Here is a 15,340-nt window from a genome sequence, read left to right on the forward strand (position 1 = left end):
AGATTTCCAGCATCAACAAAATTTTGCCTTAACAATGATAAACTGTTCAGGCTTCACTCTGCAAGTTTACAGCATTATCCCTTTTGTATTATTACGATTTAATCATTCTCACGTATTCATTATGGTCAACACAATCATGTCTATTGCATGAGGTAAGTACATCGCTCATACTCACCTTTTCAGATAGAAGTTTGAATGGTTTTAGCAAAGGATGAACCTTGGCAGCTTCATTGCATGTTTCACCATACACCCATCCATTCGCAAACTGGAAGAAAACGACCAGATTATTCGATTTTTATTGTCGTTTGGGTTTCATTCAACAAATCATTGACAATTTTCAATCACTGTTGTAAACTCAACTGGACCAACAGTTATTGGTGCAGTGTGCTTGTACTCAAATATCTCATGAAGCAGTAGAGTGCAGATTCAATGAGCACAAGTCAATATGGCAAGTATCAGAGATAATGGGAACTGCAGATGCTGGAGAATTCCAAGATAATAAAATGTGAGGCTGGATGAACACAGCAGGCCAAGCAGCGTCTCAGGAGCACAAAAGCTGACGTTTCGGGCCTAGACCCTTCATCAGAGAGGGGGATGGGGAGAGGGAACTGGAATAAATAGGGAGAGAGGCGGGGGGGCGGACCGAAGATGGAGAGTAAAGAAGATAGGTGGAGAGAGTATAGGTGGGGAGGTAGGGAGGGGATAGGTCAGTCCAGGGAAGATGGGCAGGTCAAGGAGGTGGGATGAGGTTAGTAGATAGATGGGGGTGCGGCTTGGGGTGGGAGGAAGGGATGGGTGAGAGGAAGAACAGGTTAGGGAGGCAGAGACAGGTTGGACTGGTTTTGGGATGCAGTGGGTGGGGGGGAAGGGCTGGGCTGGTTGTGTGGTGCAGTGGGGGGAGGGGACGAACTGGGCTGGTTTAGGGATGCAGTTGGGGAAGGGGAGGTTTTGAAACTACTTCACCAGTTTCAAAATCTCCCCTTCCCCTACTGCATCCCTAAACCAGCCTAGTTCGTCCCCTCCCCCCACTGCACCACACAACCAGCCCAGCTCTTCCCCCCCACCCACTGCATCCCAAAACCAGTCCAACCTGTCTCTGCCTCCCTAACCGGTTCTTCCTCTCACCCATCCCTTCCTCCCACCCCAAGCCGCACCCCCATCTACCTACTAACCTCATCCCACCTCCTTGACCTGTCCATCTTCCCTGGACTGACCTATCCCCTCCCTACCTCCCCACCTATACTCTCTCCACCTATCTTCTTTTCTCTCTATCTTCGGTCCGCCTTCCCCTCTCTCCCTATTTATTCCAGAACCCTCACCCCATCCCCCTCTCTGATGAAGGGTCTAGGCCCGAAACATCAGCTTTTGTGCTCCTGAGATGCTGCTTGGCCTGCTGTGTTCATCCAGCCTCACATTTCAATATGGCAAGTTCCTGGTATTGTGTGCAGTGCTAAGGAGAAATGGCACATGTAGTGCAGATCCTTTCCCCCAAAGTACAAAACAGGAACAATCACAGGCACAGTATTTACACACTCAACGCTGGAAATGCCATAGGAGAAAACCACATCATCACACGTTCAGCAAGAAATAGTTCATGATCCTGTAGCAATCAAACTAGATCTAAATTGGGAGAAAAGTTATCTGAGCACTGCACAGGAAGTGGGGAGAGAAATGAAATGTCAAAGCATTCTATTTTCCCCTCAGACAAGTACTGTTCATGGGTCATACACTCTGATTAGTATGCAGTTCAATTGAAGCAAAACAAAACTAAATACCACTGCAAAGAACAAGTGACAAATGCTCTTACAGATCCCTTACGCTGTCTATAAAAGATAGAGTAATGCGGCCTGTTAGTATATAATAAAATCAGGTTTTAGATTCAGTCCCATTGAGTTTCTAGGTTCGTCATGCATCTATCAGAAGAAGATGAGCAGTGACACCATGAAAGGCCATGTTTGTCTGTTATTCAATGGCCAATCCATAGCAGCATCAAAGAAAGCTCAAGAGGAGGGTGCTCCCTCTGTTGCTTACACCGTGTATCTTAAGGAAGCTCAAGGAAGAATAAAAACAAGATTAACAGACCTACCTTGTCCATCGCCCACTTGTCATGACTGTGCTCTGCATATTTGTTAACAAAATAATCCAACTTTTCCGGTAGGGTTGTACTAACAATGGAAGTGAACAAACAACAGAAGTTACTTCCTGAACTACATTTTCATATAAATAGAACATATGTGGCAACATTGGTCAGTCACAGACAAAGATTATGTTATTTTGCACCACCCCCCCTCCCAACCCCATGCTTTCTTTTACTACGGGCTTAATATGTTTTAGACCTATTCCTCATTCCTTAGAGAATGGTGTTCGGAGTGCTAAATCATTTTTTCAACTATCAATTGATTGCAAATGTGATTTTAAATGTTATTAATTTTAATTTTCAAGACAGGAAACAAGAAAAGATTTTAAAAAGTACAGGTTAGGGGCAGGGCAATGGAACGAAATGAGTAACTCGAGAGTAGCTACGTGCCGTAAAATTCTGGGACTCCATTAGGAGAAGATCTTCTTTTCCTTTCTGTTCAATAAAGAATACATCAACTCCACAAAAGTTGTGTCAGTCTTATGGGGCAACAGTCCCAAGTCATAACTGTTCTGCTGTGTTTTTCCTCCACTGGAAATAGTATGATCTACACTGGCTTATATGGTTGGGCAAGCCTCCCTGGTTTGCAATCTGTTGATCCTCTTACTACATTTTAACATTACTCAGCCACAGAACTTGTTTCTGCTGTTTTGTTTCCTTTTTGTCTCTGCTTTTCAAGTAAGCAGCCAAGGTCTGCACCAAGACAAAACCAAGCTGATTGATAAAACAGGTTTCACTTACTCCACCAATGCATCCCCAGTCTTTTGCAATCATATCTGTAACATTTCAGGTAATGCTTCCTTATATCTTGGGAGTTTTGCCGATGACACAGAGAGCAGAGAAAATACGTTTGAAGGGGAAATTACGAAGATAAAAAGGGAGTCAGGTAGATTAATTGAATGGGCAAAGATACATCAGGTGGAAGAAAATGCAGCAAAAGGCAAATTGGTGACTTTGGGAGGAAAGAAGAAAAAGCAGCATACTGTCTAAATGAAAGAGTGCAGAGGACTGAGGTGAAGAGGATCCCAGTGCATGAATCAGTAATACTATCTTGGTAATGCCCTGAAAGATTTGAGCACATAAAGGGTTTATCTATTTAGAATGGTGGTTAGATGTGATGCAGATGACAGGCGCGCCAGCACAGATATCAGCTAAACAAAACAACCAAAGAACTGCGGATGCCAGCAATCAGAGAAAAAAAACAGAAATTGCTGGAAAATTCAGCCAGTCTGGCAGCATCTGTGGAGAGAAAGCAAAGTTAACATTTTCAGTCCAGTGACCCTTCCTCAGAACAGACCTATGAAGGTTTTCTAGCAACTTCTGTTTTGTTGCAGAAATCAGTTGTTTGCTTTTCCATTTTCTTTTAACTCTGAGACCATTAAGGTGATTATAGTAAAGCCTTTTTCTTAACCTTTGTGCTTGACATAGCTTCTCATGCACTCCAATTCCACAAGCTGCCACATCAGGTAATGGCTTTTCATTCAACTGGTAACTTAAATGGCAAATTTAGTGGGCCAAGGCTCAAACTATTTGAGAGATGGGTCAAGGGCTACTTATTGCTTTTGAGGTAACACGGTGTTGAGCTGGATGAACACAGCAGACCAAGCAGCATTAGAGGAGCAGGAAGGCTGACGTTTCAGGCCTAGACCCTTGGTCAGCTTTCCTGCTCCTCTGAGGCTGTTTGGCCTGCTGTGTTCATTCAGCTTTACACCACATTATCTCAGATTCTCCAGCATCTGCAGTTCCTACTATCTCTGAAGCTCATTGCTATTTTTTATTTTTTTTAAACTTGGACAGAAAAGTACAAGATAGCCACAACAAAGATACACCATGGCTTGAGAACTGTTCAATAAATTCACTTTGTTGTTGTATAAGGACAGTACAGGATTAGTCTGGGAAAGCTATAGTTGCATTGCCAGTATTTTTCATGATATGAAACTGAGAAGCCACACCAGTAATTAACCTATTCATATCCATTTTTCCTGAAGAATAAGCCAGTTAGTTGTATTTCAATTAGTCGCAACTAACTGGAGATCCCATCTAATCTCACCTTAAACCTGTGCCCTCTGGTTTTGGACTCCCTCATCCCAGGGAAAAGACCTTGGCTATTCACCGTAACTCTGCCCCTCATGATTTTTTAAACATCTATAACACCACCCCTCAGCCTCCAATGCTCCACGGAAAATAGCCCCACCCTATTCAACTTCTCCCTATTGCTCGAGCCCTACAACCCTGACAACATACTTGTAAAGCTTTTCTGAATCCTTTCAAGTTACACAATATCTTTTCTGTAGTAGGGAAATCAGAATTGCATACAGTACTCCAAGTGGCCCAACCAATGCTCTGTACAACTACAACATGATCTCCCAACTCATATACTCAATGCACTGGCCAATGAAGGCAAGCATACCAAACACCTTCTTCACTACCCTTGGTTGAAGAATGTGAATATTCTACAGAGACAGTAGGAACTGCAGATGCTGCAGAATCTGAGATAACAAGGCGCAGAGCTGGATGAACACAACAGGCCAAGCAGCATCAGAGGAGCAGGAAGACCAACGTTTCAGGCCTAGGCCCTTCTTCAGAAATTGCATTTTACATAAAAATAGGAGGGAAGGCAAGCAGTGAAGATGACACAAAGATTTTTCAGACAAATATAAATAGATGAAGTAAATTGGTAAAAACTTAACAGATGGAATATAATGTGGGGAAATGTAAGGTTATGCACGTTGGCAGGAAGAATAGAGAAGCTGAATGTTATTTAAATGGAGAAAGATGGCAGAAAGTTGCAGTACAGAGGGATTTGGGAGTCCTCATGCATATATCACAAGAAGTTGGCATATAAATTCAGCAGAAGATTGGGAAGGAAAATGGAATATTGGCCTTTATTTTGAACAGAATGGAGCATAAAAGTTCAGAGGTTTTGCTAAAACTGTACAAGGCACTGATTGGACCATACCTGGAATTCTGAGATCAGTTTTGGTCTCCTTATATGTGGAAAATTTTACTGGCATTACAGTCAGTCAAGAGAAGGTTCACAAGGTTGATGCCAGGTATGAAGGGATTTTCTTATGGGGTGAGGTTGTATGTCCAGGTTGGGATGTACTCATTGGGGTTTAGAAGAATAAGAGGTGGCCTTATTGAAGCATTTAAGATTGTTTTGGGGATTTACCAGGGTACATGAGGGCAGATTGTTTCTCCCTTTGGGACAGTGAGGACAAGAGGACGTAATCTCAGAATAACGGGTTGTATAGGGTGGGCCAAAGGACTAAAAGGTAATGATGATGTTCAACAGCTGCATGGAAATTTTTTTATTTATTTCTTCACAGGATGAGGGCATCCCTGGCTAGAGCAGCATTTATTGCCCATCCTTAATTGCCCAGAGGGCAGTTCAGAGTCAACCACTGGAGTCTGGAGTCACATGTAGGCCAGGCAAGGTAAGGATGGCAGTTTCCTTCCCTAAAGGACATCAGTGAACCAGATGGGTTTTTCTAACAATCAGCAACAGTCACGGCTATCATTAGACTCTTAATTCCAGATATTTTATTGAATTCAAATTTCACAATCCACGATTCGAACCCAGGTCCCCAGACATTATCTGGGTCTCTGGATTAAAATCCAGTGATAGTGCCACTAGGCTATCGCCTCCTCTCCACAGGATGGGAAAACAGGCTGGGCAAGTTTAGGATGATGCTTGACAAGCTGCGTGATCTTGGATGACTGCCGTGAACATTCCTTTAAGGGCAGAAGACAGCACTTGCAAATTATTTTTTGCGTACAAGCCAGCAGTTTTATCTGTTGTTTTGCTGTTTACAGTGCTGGCTGTTCACTGCAAAAGAGAGAGAGTTCCGTTCCAAGTCTTCGCCCTGGCTCAGAATTATGCATGGTGCCAGGAATTAACTTAAGCCTCCAGAGCAGCCACCAATCGTGGACAGGAAGGCGTGAGACCTGTTGCTTTTTTTCTAGAAGGGTGCGAAAGTTGTTTTGTTTTCCCTTTTCTCTTCCGTTTACTACTCATTTATAATTACCACTGTAATTATTCATTACTACTTAATAAACATTCATATTTAAGCAAATTGCTGTTGGGCGATCCTTCTCTTAGTTACATTTTTTGCAAATCTGAAAAGAACCACTCAAATACAGGCTGTGATCCAAGGCAGGGGTTAAGACAGGTACAAGGGGAATTTTCTTCTCCTGAAGGCTCTGAATCTGTGGAAATTTTTACCAAAGAGGGCTGTAGAGGCTGGGTCATTAAGCATATTCAAGAGAGAGGCAGAGGATTATTAACCAGTAAAGGATTCAAGGGCTTTGGGGAAAAATCAGGAAAGTGAATTTGAAGATTATCAAATTGTGATCTCATTAAATGGTAGGTTTGATAGGCTTAATGATCAATTTCTTGTCATATGCTTTATAATGGTCTATACAGGGCATTGGTAACACCATACCTGGAACACTGTGTACAGAACCGGTCACCTTGTTTATGGTGAGATGTAAATGTATTGGAAGCATTTTGGAAAAGGTTTGCTGGGTGAATACCTGGAAAGGGTGGACTGCCTTAAGGGAAAAGGTTGTACGGAGTAGGCCTTTAACCACTAGAGGTTTGAAGAGTAAGAGATGATATGATTAGAACATTCAACTCTCGCAGTGTATTCATCATGGAAAGGATGTTTCCTCTTGTCAGAAAATCTAGAACTCAGGGTCACACTTTCAAACTCGGGTCACACATTTAAGACAGAGATAAGAATACTTTTTTTTCTCAGAGATGGTTCAAAGTCTTTGGAACTCTTCTTCAAAAGGCAGCGGAAGTAGAGTTCCTGAATATTTTTAAGACATTTGGCTCTTGATAAGCAAGGTGGGTGGGGACGGGGCGGGGGGGGGGGAGGATGGTATGGGTGGGTGAGAATGTGGAAAAATCAGATCAGCCATGATGACATTGAATGGTAGAGCAGCTCAAAGGCTGAGTAGTCTACTATCACACCTAATGCATGCTTTCATAGAAATATGGGTAATGAGAACAGAAGTTGGCCATTTGGCCTTTCAAGCTTGCTCTGCCATTCAATATGATCACAGCTAATTATCCTACCCATTACCCTGTTCCTGCTTTCACCCAATACCCCCTTTGATCCCTTTACCCCTAATAATTATATCTATCGCCTTCTTGGAAGCATTCAATGTTTTGGCCTCAACCACTTTCTGTGGCATGCTTACTTTCAACTGAAAGAACCGCAGATGCTGGAAATGAGAAGCAAAAACAGAAATTGCTGGAAAAACTCAGCAGGTCTAGCAGCACCTTTGGAGAGAAATCAGAATTAACATTTCAGGTCCACTGACCCTTCTTCAGGGTTCTGAGAGTCCAAGTAAACCATATCCACATATTCTCCCTTATCAACTCCACAAGTTACAACCTTGAAAAGTTCCAATAGATTCATCAAGCATGATTTCCCTTTCATAGATCCATGCTGACTCTGTCTAATCCTGTCGCTGTTCTCAAGTGTTCTGCTATTAAATCTTTTAAAATGGACTCCAGCATTTTCCCCACTACCAACATCAGGCTGACTTGTGTATGATTCCCAGTCTTCTCTCAACCTCCTTTTTTAATTTGTGGTTGTATGTTTACACAAGGGAACCAAGGGTTATATTTGTCTTTCCTCCCTTTATAGAAAATTGCAGCTATTAGCTTTCAGCAAGAATTTAACAGCATGTCTTTGCACAGATATTGGTAGTTCCTGAATAGGACATAATGAATTGGAAGGTTCACTAGGCTAAAACCAGATATGAAGGGACTGTCTTATGAGGAGAGGTTGAGTAGATCAGGCCTGTACTTTATGGAATATAGAAGAATGAGAGATGACCTTTTCAAAATAAATAGAATTCTTCAGTGACTTGACAGGGTATATGCAGAAAGGTTCTTTAGCCTTGTGGAAGAATTTAGGACCAGAGGGTTTAATCTCAGAATAAAAGGTCACACATTCTAAGACACAGAAGAAATTCTTCTCTCAGAGGGTTGTGAATACGTAGAATTCTTTACTGCAGAGGGAAATCGAGGTTGGATCAGCAAGTATATTCAAGACTGAGATAGGCACATTTTTAAATCAATAATGCAATCAAGGCTTATAGGGAAAAGACGGGAACATGGAGTTTAAGATAATCAGAGCAATCATGATCTAATTGAATGGCAGAGCAGACTTGATGGGGGTGAATGGCCTACTTTTGTTCCTATGTCCTGTGATCTTACATTTCAGTTAACAGAAGTGTTCAAAAGCTTCCCAATCAAACCTTAAGGTATCTACAGGTTGCGGGTTGAAATTTCCTTCAGTATCCACTGACGATTGTTTCTCCATCATTGCCACATAGTTGGATTCCATGTAATCTGGAGGCAGGGCCCCTGCAACAGCGCTCAAACAGGGCAAAGCTAACTTAAATAACTCTGGTTCATATTTCTGCAGAGAAACAGGGAGAAGTCAGAAACAATCATTAGATCAGTGTCTAAAAATACAACTTTCTCGGTATTTCCCTCCATTTGCTCTGATTCTATTTCTGACGAAGCTCAAAAATATAAATCTCTAAATGCACACAACATGCAAGTTTATTCTAAATGTGTTTTTTTTTCATTCCTGTTTGGCATAACTGACTAAGCCAGGATTTATTATCTATCTCTAGGTGCCATTGAGAAGCTGATGTTGAGCTATCATCATAAACTGCTGCAGTCAATTCAGTATTCATAGATCCACCATATCATTACAGAGGGATTTCCAGGATTTTGAGCCATTCACACTAAAAGAATGGTGATATTTCCAAGTCAGGACGGTTGAGTGGCTTGGAGGGGAATTTGTACATGTGGTGTTCTTATTGGATCTGCTCTCCTTGTCTTCCTAGATGTAAGTGGTCATGGGTTTGGAAGGTGTGGTCTAAAAACTTTTGGTGAATTTCTGCAGTGCATCTTGTAGATAGTACACATGGCTGATGTTGTGCTCAGGGGTGGAAACACAGAATACTTTCAAATGTGGTGCCAATCAATCAGGTTGTTTTGTCCTTGATGGTGTTAAGCTTCAAGTTTTTGAAAGCTGTGCTCATCTATTAAAGTGGAAAGTATTCAATCAGGCTCCTGACTTGTGCCTTATAGATCATGGACAGGCTCTAGGGAGTCAGGAGGTGAGTTAGTCACTGCAGGATTCCTCACCCCTCATCTCTACTGTTAGTACAGTTCAGTTTCTAGTCAATGGTAACCCCATGATGCTGGTAGTAGGGATTCAATATAGTAACATCATTGAATGACAAGGGAGAATCGTAAGATTCTCTCTTTTTTGAGATATTCATTGATTGGCATTTATGCGGCATTAGCAATATTGCCACTTTTAAAAATGATGAGACCCTCACTGTTTTTCTGTTATTTTTCTCTTTTTTATGGTGAAACTGTGAGCTCAATTTAGGGTTTGGTGAACTTTAAAGAGCTGCATATTTGAAAAGAGGAGAGAGCAAATGCAGACGTTTGGTTGCTGGCCTGTAAGATAATGCAATTTAATTGCTAATCTGAGGAGCATTGTGGATAATTCACCACCATATGTTGCAATGCCCATGGCTGGGAGCTGGCTAATTATTGAGTTGGTCAATCAAGAGAGGACCAATGCTAATCAGATAACCACAGATTATAAAGCGGATAAAAGAAATAAAAACACTTTTGACTGGTTCTGGCAGGTGTGGAGTGACTTCGGAAACTTTGGGGCTGGCCACATTTTTTTTTAATTCTCTCTATTATTCTATCCAGTTAAAGAACTATTGAATGTTCTGAGAAAAGAATCCCAGTCTGTAAGAAATAGGTAAACAATTCTGTGAGTCTACTGAAATTGTTCACATTCACCAGTGACTTCAAAATTGGATATACAACTACATCCTTGAGAACAACTCATTATCCAAGGATTGCATGAAGATTTTGGATAAAATTTGTGACTAGGGTTGTGGAACAGGTTACTGACTTGCTTGCCAAGCTGGTGTGTTTGATTGCAGATGTTTCGTCACCCTGCTAGGTAACAGTGTCAGTGTGCCTCCAGTGAAGCACTGGTGTCCTGTGCTGCTTGTTATTTCTGTGCCTCTGTTTGCTGAAATGGTTGGCATCTCTTCTGGTCCTGTTTTTCAGTGATTTGTATTTCGGGTCAAGTTCAATGTGTTTGTTGATGGAGTTCTGGCTGGAATTCTAGGCTTCCAGGAATTCCCCAGCATGTCTCTGTTTGGCTTCTGCCATTCTGGATGTGTTGTACCAGTCAAATTCGTGTCCACCTCTGTCTGTGTATATTGAGACCAGTGAGAATTGGTCATGTCTCTCGGTGGCTAGTTGGTATTTGTGCATCCTTATTGTCAGTTTCCTTCCAGTTTGGCCTATGTAATGTTTCTCACTGTCCTTGCATGGTATTTTGTACATTACATCAGTTTAATTGGTTGTGGTATGGGATCCTTTACATTCGTCAGTAGCGGTCGCAGGGTAATTGTTGGTTTGTGGACTAGTCTGATACCTAGGGGTGTGAGTAGTCCTGTGGTCATCTTTGATATGTCTCTGATGTTCAGTAAGGTGACTAGTTATCTGGCCATATTGTGGTTTCTTGTTGTGGTTTGTCGTGGAGGAAGCGTCATCCATTTTGGGTATCCATTCCTTTCGAAAACTCCATAGAAGTGTTCCTGTTCTGCTTTACGCAATTCCAGGTTAGGTTTCTTCCAGTCTTGTGTGTTTGATAATCACAAAGGTGTCATCCACATACTGGACCCAGAGTTTGGGTTCTAATGCAGAGAGTGCTGTCCATTCAAACCTTTGCATTACCGCTTCTGCAATCAGTCCTGATATTGGGATCCCAAGGGTATGTCGTTCATTTGTTCGAATATACAGTTGTCAAAGGTGATTTGGGTTGTGAGGCATGGATCCAGCAGTTTCAAGTTGCTCTCCTTGTTGCTGTTAGTGTCATGAGGTGTGTTCCTTCCTGATTCACCTAGCAGTGTGGCAATTGCCTGTTTGGCTAAGTCGATGTTTATGGATGTAAATAGTTCTGTTATGTTGAAGGATATCATTATCTCGCTCTCTTCTATTGTGGTATCATAGAGTCACAGAGTCATAAACCACAGAAACAAGTCCATAGGCCCAAACTTGTCCGTGCCAACCAAAACGTCCTTGATAATTTTGAGGGATTTGTGGGAGGATTGGATGGAGTGGGTAGTGTTGCCAACTGAGTATTCAAGTTTTCATTGTAGTTCTTTGGCTAGTTTATTTGTTGGTGTGCCTGGTAGTGAGACAATGGGTCTGAGGGGGACTCCTGGCTTGTGTATCTTAGGGGTCCATAGAGGCAGAGTGTGTTAGATCCCTCTGGCATCGGTTGGGAGGTGCCAGCATCTGCTAGTAGTGCGATAACTTTCTCAATGAATTGGGGTCTGTTAAGGAAGAGTTTCGTGTGTCTTTCATCTGCCGGTAAAATTACAATGTATCTGACTTTCTTGAGTCTTTCCAAGGCTTTCTTGTCTTCTGTGTTGAATGTGTTCCACTTACCTTTTCTGCCCATGTTGGGACTATCATTTGTTGGATGGTCTGCTGTATTTTCTCCATGAGTCCATTGCACACAACTGGAAGAAACCCACTGACACATAAACAACATCTTCACCAGAATAAAATTCATCAAAGAAGAAGAGAACAATAACTGACTACCCTTCCTAAATATAAACAGAACATAAGAACAACAGGGAACTCCAGGCCACACATACAGACCAGATACTTCCTTACACCGGCAACCATCCCAACACCCATAAACAGAGCTGCATCAGGACATTATTAAAATGAGCCATAACACACTGCAGCAACCCAAAATTGCGCCAAGCTGAACAGGAGCACTTATACAGAGTTTTTAAAAGGAATGGATATCCAGAAAACACAATCCGTTATTACATCCACGACAGACCACAACAAGACGTGACACAGCCAGGCACATTAGTCACCCTACCGAACATCAGAGACATATCGGAGAAAACCACAAGACTAGTTTAGGGCGGCACGGTGGGTCAGTGGTTAGTACTGCAGCCTCACAGCACCAGGGACCCAGGTTCGATTCCAGCCTCGGGTAACTGTCTGTGTGGAGTTTGCACATTCTCCCTGTGTCTGTGTGGGTTTCCTCCGGGTGCTCTGGTTTCCTCCCACAGTCCAAAGATGTGCAGGCTAGGTGGACTGGCCATGCTAAATTGCCCATGTGTTCAGGGGCGTGTGGGTTATTGGGGGATGGGTCTGGGTGGAATGCTTCAAGGGACGGTGTGGACTTGTTGGGCCAAAGGGCCTGTTTCCACACTGTAGGGAATCTAATCTAATCTAATCTAATCTACTCAGGCCCCTAGGTTTCAGGGTATCCGACAAACCAACAACTACCCTTTGAGAGCTATTGATGAATGTAAAGGATCCCATACCCACAACTAGTAAAACTAACGTCACATACAAAATACCATGCAAGGACTGTGAGAAGCATTACACAGGCCAAACTAGAAGAAAACTGATAATAAGGATACACAAACACCAACTAGCCACCAAAAAACATGAACAATTCTCACTGGTCTCAATATACAAGGACAAAGATGGATACAAATTCAACTGGGACAAGACATCTACAATAGCAAAAGCCAAACAGAGACATGCTGGGGAATTCGGGAGCATAGGATGGGGAAGGAAACTGCAGGGGATGGGCACATTAGAAATGTGGAGCTTATTCAAGGAAAAGCTCCTGTGTGTTCTAGATTAGTATGTACCTGTCAGGCAGGGAGCAAGCTGTAGAGCTTGAGAGCTGTGGTTTACGAAGGAGGTGGAATCTCTGGTCAAGAGGAAGAAGGAGGCTTATGTTAGGATGAGATGTGAAGGCTCAGTTAGGGCACTTGAGGGCTACGAGGTAGCCAGGAAAGACCTAAAGAGAGAACTCAGAAGAGCCAGGAGGAGACATGAGAAGTTGTTGGCGGATAGGATCAGGGTAAACCCTAAGGCTTTCTATAGGTATTTAAGGAAGAAAAGAATGACGAAAGTAAGATTAGGGCCAATCAAGGATAGTAGTGGCAAGTTGTGTGTGGAGTCAGATGAGATAGGCGAAGCACTAAATGAATATTTTTCAACAGTATTCACTCTAGAAAACGGCAATGTGGTCGAGGAGAATACTGAGATACAGGCTACTAGACTAGGTGGGATTGAGGTTCACAAGGAAGAGGTATTAGAAATCCTACAGAGGGTGAAGATAGACAAGTCCCCTGAGCCGGATGGGATTTATCCTAGTATCCTCTGGGAAGCCAGGGAGGAGATTGCCGAGCCTTTGGCATTGATCTTTAACTCGTCATTATCTACAGGAATAGTGCCAGACGACTGGAGGATAGCAAATGTGGTTCCCCTGTTCAAGAAGGGGAGTAGAGACAACCCTGGTAATTAGAGACCAGTGAGCCTTACCTCAGTTGTTGGTAAAGTGTTGGGAAAGGTTATAAGGGATAGGATTTATAATCATCTTGAAAAGAATAAATTGATTAGGGATAGTCAGCACGGTTTTGTGAAGGTAAGGTCGTGCCTCACAAACCTTATTGAGTTCTTTGAGAAAGTGACCAAACAGGCAGATGAGAGTAAACCGGTTGATGTGGTGTTTATGGATTTCAGCAAGGTGTTCGATAAGGTTCCCCACAGTAGGCTATTGTACAAAATGCGGAGGAATGGAATTGAGGGAGATATAGCAGTTTGGATCGGAAATTGGCTTGCTGAAAGAAGACAGAGGGTGGTAGTTGATGGGAAATATTCATCCTGGAGACCAGTTACTAGTGATGTACCGCAAGGGTCGATGTTGGGTCCACTGCTGTTTGTCATTTTTATAAATGACCTGGATGAGGGCGTAGAAGAATGGGTTAGTAAATTTGCAGACGACATAAAGGTCGGTGGAGTTGTGGATAGTGACGAAGGATGCTGTAGGTTGCAGAGAGACATAGATAAACTGCAGAGCTGGGCTGAGAGGTGGCAAATGGAGTTCAATGCAGACAAGTGTGAGGTGATGCACTTTGGTAGGAGTAACCGGAAGGCAAAGTACTGGACTAATGGTAAGATTCTTAGTAGTGTAGATGAGCAGAGAGATCTTGGTGTCCATGTACACAGATCCTTGAAAGTTGCCACCCAGGTTGACAGGGCTGTTAAGAAGGCATACAGTGTTTTAGCCTTTATTAATAGAGGGATCGAGTTCTGGAACCAAGAGGTTATGGTGAAGCTGTACAAAACTCTGGTGCGGCCGCACTTGGAGCACTGCGTACAGTTCTGGTCACCGCATTACAAGAAGAATGTGGAAGCTTTGGAAAGGGTGCAGAGGTGATTTACTAGGATGTTGCCTGGTATGGAGGGAAGGTCTTACAAGGAAAGGCTGATGGACTTGAGGCTGTTTTCGTTAGAGAGAAGAAGGTTGACAGGTGACTTAATTGAAACATATAAAATAATCAGAGGGTTAGATAGGGTGGATAGGGACAGCCTTTTTCCTAGGATGGTGACGGCGAGCACGAGGGGGCATAGCTTTAGATTGAGGGGTGAAAGATATAGGACAGATGTCAGAGGTAGTTTCTTTACTCAGAAAGTAGTAAGGGAATGGAACGCTTTGCCTGCAACGGTGGTAGATTCGTCAACTTTAGGTACATTTAAGTCGTCATTGGATAGGCATATGGATGTACCTGGAATAGTGTAGGTTAGATGGGTTTGAGATCGGAATGACAGGTCGGCACAACATCGAGGGTCAAACGGCCTGTACTGTGCTGTAATGTTCTATGTTCTATGTTCTATGTTCTAATTCCTGGAATTCCAGAACTCCAATAACAAACACATTGAACTTGACCCGAAATACAAACCACTGAAAAACAGAACCAGACGTGAAGCCAACCATCCCAGCAAGCCGAGGCATATAAATAACAAACAGGACAGAACATTAATGCTTCACCGGAGGCACACTGACGATGTTACTTAGCAGGGTGATGAAACAGATGATGAAATGTCTGCAATCAAACACACTGAATCAGCAAACAAGTCTACAATCTCAACTGCATGAAGACTTGGCACTCTTCATTTGAAACTATTTAAGTGCCCTGACAAATTACAATTCTTTTATTTTCTTTCAATTTATCCCCTAACTGTGTCTCTGTCTGTCCATCTGTCTATGTGAGAATGGGGTCATGTTCAATGAAGCTTGG

At 42.7% G+C, this 15,340-nt stretch overlaps 1 protein-coding gene across 1 annotated transcript in view; it reads right to left on the reverse strand.

The window, feature by feature from the left end:
- The window catches only part of ryr2a (ryanodine receptor 2a (cardiac)), a 684,685-nt gene that overhangs the window by 188,308 nt on the left and 481,037 nt on the right, over positions 1-15,340 (reverse strand). The window contains exons 51-53 of the mRNA XM_048535805.2: positions 8,414-8,577; positions 2,087-2,165; positions 176-265 (exon numbers count right to left, since the gene is read on the reverse strand). Coding sequence (XP_048391762.2) covers positions 176-265; positions 2,087-2,165; positions 8,414-8,577 — 333 coding nt within the window. The remainder of the gene's footprint in view (positions 1-175; positions 266-2,086; positions 2,166-8,413; positions 8,578-15,340) is intronic.

This window comes from Stegostoma tigrinum, chromosome 9 (assembly GCF_030684315.1).
Source record: "Stegostoma tigrinum isolate sSteTig4 chromosome 9, sSteTig4.hap1, whole genome shotgun sequence".
In the NCBI taxonomy this organism is placed as follows: Eukaryota; Metazoa; Chordata; class Chondrichthyes; order Orectolobiformes; family Stegostomatidae; genus Stegostoma; species Stegostoma tigrinum.